General features: G+C 29.7%; 1 protein-coding gene across 2 annotated transcripts in view; it reads left to right on the forward strand.

The window, feature by feature from the left end:
* Positions 1-2,110, forward strand: part of LOC107456214 (tubulin alpha-1 chain) — a 28,041-nt gene extending 25,931 nt beyond the window's left edge. For both annotated transcript variants that reach the window (XM_043050994.2, XM_016074018.4), the window contains exons 5-6: positions 18-282; positions 1,621-2,110. In XM_043050994.2, coding sequence (XP_042906928.1) covers positions 18-282; positions 1,621-1,920 — 565 coding nt within the window. In that variant the 3' untranslated portion in view covers positions 1,921-2,110. The remainder of the gene's footprint in view (positions 1-17; positions 283-1,620) is intronic.
* The last annotated feature ends 4,017 nt before the right edge of the window (positions 2,111-6,127 follow it).

A 6,127-nucleotide genomic window follows, 5' to 3' on the forward strand; every position in this document is an offset into this window, starting at 1 on the left:
ATATCTTTATTTGACAGAATACATTTTCCTTTGGTGACTTATGCTCCTGTAATTTCCGCGGAAAAAGCATATCATGAGCAATTGACTGTGGCGGAAATTACCAATGCTTGCTTTGAGCCCGCTAACCAGATGGTAAAGTGCGATCCCCGGCATGGAAAATATATGGCCTGCTGTCTTTTATACAGAGGGGATGTTGTGCCGAAAGATGTTAACGCAGCAATAGCGGCTATTAAGAGCAGAAGGACAATTCAATTCGTAGACTGGTGCCCAACGGGTTTCAAAGTATAAATCATTAACTTTGCATAACTTTATTCATTTTTAGTTAACGAATATTATTATATTATTGGGGAAAGAAGGAGAAAAAACAAACATAATTCGAGTCTTATTTTATTAAAGTGTTTGAGATAAAATATTAGTGTTAAACTTGTTTTAAATTATTTGTTTTAGCTAATGTCTTTTTTTCATATGAATGCCAGGGAGCTTTAGCTTGCCTTTTAAGTTAATAGAAGTTAAATTAATAAAATTTTTAAGAAAAATCATATAAATTCAGTAAAGTATAACTATATTTTTGAAAATTAAGACTATGACTTGGGGTTATTCTTTAAGACATTGCATTTAATGTTTAACATCTTTTCACTCACGATAACCTGGAACTCCCATTAAGGAAAAGAAAATGCTTCATAGTTTCTCTTTTCGAAATCTAAATTCTCGTGGTAAAACGTTGATTCAAACTGCAATAAAAACTAGAGTGGTGAGTTGGACTTTAGATAAATTGGACTAAGATTTTAATTGCCTTATATACTGTAAGCAGCTGATGCATCGAAAAATTTATATCTTATATTTATTTTTTAACCATTTTTAACTCAACCCTAAAATTATTTATCCAAATAAAAATTATAATTTATAATATTTTATTTAACATTTGAAGATCAAGTAGAAAAAACGGTTAATGTTCATTTTTCACAAAAAATGACGATTTGGTCACCTTCTGTACTATTCTGAATATTACTCAGTTTTGATAAATCAATAACACTGGAAAATCCGCTCTCTCCGAGAGTTATTACACCGTGAAGATGGCTTGTACTGTGGAAAATCGTTTCCTTTCCGACTTGACATGCGTTTTTTCAGACTGCTTTCATGGACATAAACCATTCTTACCCTTAATCTTCATTTACAGATAAACTATGGATTATTAACATTGTTCGTCTCCTCGCTCTATTTACAGTATTAAATTGAGAGAATATTGATTATAGTAGTAACACAGGCAAACGCCTATGTTATTGCTATAATTAAAATTCCATTCTAACTACTATACTCCACCAATATTCCCTCCATACTACTATAATCAGTATTCCTCTCTAACTACTATACTCCATCAATATTCCCTCCATACTACTATAATCAGTATTCAATTCTAACCACTATACTCCATCAATATTCCCACTATACTACTATAACCAATATTCCATAACGCTATAGCAGAAATCTATATTACGTTTCCCTAAACTTAGATTTAAAAGAAATTATTTTTAAAATTAAGTAAATAAAAAGGATTTCAAGTGGGAATAAAGATTTTGAAGTAGTAATCAAATCTTTCTACTTTTTTAATGTTTTACATAGGTAGGGATTAACTACCAACCACCGACAGTAGTTCCTGGTGGGGATCTCGCCAAGGTTCAACGAGCAGTGTGCATGCTTGCCAATACAACTGCTATTGCAGAGGCATGGTCAAGACTTGATCACAAGTTCGATCTTATGTATGCCAAGCGTGCTTTCGTCCACTGGTATGTAGGGGAAGGAATGGAAGAGGGTGAGTTTTCAGAAGCCAGAGAAGATTTAGCAGCACTCGAAAAAGACTATGAAGAAGTTGGCCAAGATACTACTGATGTCGGAGAGGGTGAAGAAGAGGAAGAGTATTAAACTAAAATTTTTAAACGATAACTGTTGGTGCATCTTTATGAAAGAACTGAAACCATTTTCAAAATTTTATGATAGAGACAAAATTCGGTAATATTTGAAGTAAAAACCAACTTGCAGCATTGAATTTAATGTATACTTTTATATTTATTGAAGTTTTTAATATTGATTAAAAAAATTTCGTGAAACATTATTGAAGGTTTAATTTAGTTAGATAAAATAACTTCGCAGCTACTACAACATACTTATAAATCTATTTTGTAATTAAACATGTGTTTGCATATTATCTACAGAAAACTTATAATTTCTTTAAGAGTAGTGCAGTGTTTCATCGCTTTCATGGATAAATTATATTTTATTCATATACAATAATTGTGCTAAAAGTTAGCCGTACAGTAATTTTTTATAACTTGGTAATTACGTAATAAGTCAAACACTTTTCTGGGAGTAAACTAGGTACTTATGAGTTAGCTTGACACTTGGCGAAGTTTGACGAAAAGCATCAAACTTTGTCAACAATATGACAGCAATGCATCTGCCAGTTATTTATTTGACTCTTGTGAGCTTTTGCTTCTATTACCTTTCATTCACAGAAGTAAAATAAAATAGATAGGAAAAACTTAATAATGAGAGCAAAATTATAATTTTGTATCAATGGAAAAATAGTTGTTAGCTAGCATTCATTTCTTTTAAAAGATTGCTGATTTCATGCAAAGATTCTCGTCTGATCCCCATTTTACAACACAAAAGGATAATGCAAGATGAAAAAGATTTTCCAAGTTTTAGAACAAATTAAAGTAACATCGGTAAAAATTAGTAATATTCCTTTTCAAAAAACGAAGAAACAACATGAAAAGAACAAATAAACATATGTGATAGACAAAAGACCATTTTTGCATTATAATATATTGCCATTATTTGTGCCGTCAATTGGAATTTATTATCTCAATTTTAAACAATGAGTGAAAAATATATGTATTCTTCTTTGTCAGTTGGCGAGATGAAAATAATAGTTAGTCATGGTAAAATTGATATATTGTATGTGAACCGAGGTACTAAGATAATCAGGGAAAATTTGCCTATCAGATTTTTATTGCCTATCTTTTGAAAACTACTTTTAGAGTCAACTTCTTGGAAATTGTCATTTCAACTTGTCAGTCAACTTCATTAGTTTAAATCAAAATAAGTATAAAATAATATATTTAACATTTCGATAATTTAAGGTTATGAAATACAACATGGAACACTGGTGTCTTTATCTCCTTTAAATCGGAAAGAATATGAAAAATCAGATCTCTTCATGTGCATCACGCATAAAATTGCTAGGTGTCTCAAACTTCTTGATCATTACTTTACAAATTAATTATTTCAACACTGATTAACTTTTATTAATCTACAATATTTTAGTCTCAAACTTACCAAAATTTCAAGTAATAATTTTGATTATTTACGAAACACTCAAGGCTAATGAGTAACTGCTCTTTTCCGTCCTAACTTAATTAAGAGAATGGGCCAAGTAACGCCAGTTGATAGATAATATCTGTACAGTGTGTCGAAATACAAAGCAGAATCAATCTGTGTCTCGTTGTTCCTTTTTTTTTTATTTATTTATTAATTTTTTTAAGGATAACGTTGTGTAATGATTTGGTTCGCATAATCTGTTCTGCAAATTTTTCTTCGATACTTTCTAAGAAAATATTTTTTATATAAAATAGTTATTGATATTTTTTGTGTTTGTTTTTCCAGAATAGTAATAATAATGAGGGCAAATTTATGAATGTTTTAAGGGATTTGAAATAAAATAATGCATTTTTAAAGCTTATCTCAAAAAATATTTTTTATAGTGCAAAAAAAACTTTTAATGTTTTATAAATGAAAAGTGGAAACATTTCAAAGAGCCAGTAATATTTTTGGCAAACAAAAGGAGTTGCAAAACACTCTTTACTCAACCGAAAAAGTAATTTCAAAAGGAAAAAAAATCACGAAGAAAAACACAACCTAAAAGAGTCATTTTTTTTATTCAAAGAAAACAGATTCAAGGTTAAAATTATTTTTTAAACTTTTGTTTGTACCCATATTATTTTTGTAAAAAAATGTGTCTCACGTCTAACTAATTGAAGTTACTTTATTTCGTACGAAAGCAAGTGTAATTGAACTGAATTAAAAGTCGAGATTGTGTATTTTAAAACGTATAATAATTTATTGCATCCTTATCCATTCAGTATCTCACGTATTTTAATTCTCTCAAAATTTAAATATTTTATAGATTAAAATTGTCATATAGTTTTTAGCAATTTTATTGCGCATAAAAATTGTCTTTAGAAATATATAAAGGGCGTCTGCGACATCTTGAAAATAGAAGCCAGAAAAAAGAATATATGTTATGCCAAACATTTATAAAAAAGCATTTATACCAACATAATGTGGCATCGTGGTACTTAACGTCCGGTATAACCTCTTTTCTTGGGTACCATATTGGTGGATCACTGTCACTCCAACAACATAAGAAGGTCAGATTAGACAGAGAGATATTACATCCATGATCGAAGCGGGATTTGAACTCGGGACCTTTCTGACATGAGGTCAGCTTCCTAAACACCATACAGTCTAGACGGCATATTTTTCCTATATAATCAAATATAATATTTATATGCTCCTTCCAATAAGATTTATTTCAAATTAGATACTAATTTACTAAGAATTCATGTGTCCATAACTTTCGAGATGCTAATCAGAAACCTAAAATATTTTTTTAAAAATATTCAAAATAATAAATTTATATATATTTTTTAACACTTTCTATGATTTGTTAGAAAATTCAATAAATCATTCGTTAATTGATCTAAATGAACGAACATTCAAACCGATAGTTTTTTTTTAAATTTGTGCTTTTTATAAATGTTTTATGCGAAAAATTATTCGTTATAAAAATAAACGGAATGCCTATATAACTTTTGATCCAACTATCAGATTTTCGTATGCTAACGGCAAACCTTATGGTTTCAGGGGTAGACATTAAATAAGTTAATTAACTAGTAAAGACGATAACAGTTACGAAATTATACACCAAAATGTTCAGTTGCTAACTAAACATACCCATTTTTTTCAATTATTCGGAAACTTGACATTCAAAATAAGTGTACGCAGCTTCTATCTAGAAATCAATTCTTAGGTCTGGAGAGCAGATTCTGTTCATAATTATAAAAAAAAATATCCAAAGAAAATCCCATGTAGATCAAAATTATTTTAGAACTATCTATAATTTTTTTATTCGATTTAATAGTGCTCAAAATTTGTCTTAATTGTTAGGTACATAAATTCTTCTAAATTTTCAACCAATTCAAAATTTGTATAAAACCACTCGAATAGTTTTTGAGCGTGGACACTTAAAAATAAAACGAAACCTTTTTTTGCTTTATGTTAGACTTTGCTCAAAATCCATAAGACTTAGAAACTCAAAATAACAAAGGTGTGAAGAAAGAACAAGAAGTTCGATGAAAAAAAGAAATGATTATTATTTTTCAATTCTTAGGTAATCGTCAATTTCGCTACTATTAACGTATAAACAAAATGTTTTAACATCTAGCTATAAAATATCTTATTAGATATTTTGAAACCAAAATATTCTGTGTTTTTGAGAAGAATATTAACGTTTTCGAAGAAATAAATAATGATAAAAGAAAATTAAATTACGGAGGTTGTTGTTGTTAATTTACGTCACACTAGAACTGCACAATGGGCTATTGGCGACGGTACGGAGGTTTGCCAGTTAGCTAGTAGTATATAGATCAGGGGTGGCCAACCTGCGGCTCGCGAGCCACATGCGGCTCTTTGAAGTCTTTATTTGTGGCTCTCGATAAATGTACTCGAGTACCCTTTTCCTTTTTGCGTTATTATATTTTAAAAAATTATTATCGTTCCGTATGTGTTTCAAAATGTCTTTTAAATTACTGAGAACAAATATGAAAGACTAAGTGCAACGTTGTTGAATTCAAGGTGAGTTTTCCCTTTCCAATATAATTATGAGACAAAAAGCATCGGGACAATTTGAATTGATAGAGATGCAAGAAGATCAAGCTCTACAATTAAAATATAAATCGACGTCGATTACGGATTTTTGGAAATTTGTACCAGAATCGAAGTATCCTGAATTAAAAAAAGCTACTTGTTGAATTATTTCAATATTCGGGACAACGTACTTAAGTGAATC

Source organism: Parasteatoda tepidariorum, chromosome 3, assembly GCF_043381705.1.
Source record: "Parasteatoda tepidariorum isolate YZ-2023 chromosome 3, CAS_Ptep_4.0, whole genome shotgun sequence".
NCBI lineage: Eukaryota > Metazoa > Arthropoda > Arachnida > Araneae > Theridiidae > Parasteatoda > Parasteatoda tepidariorum.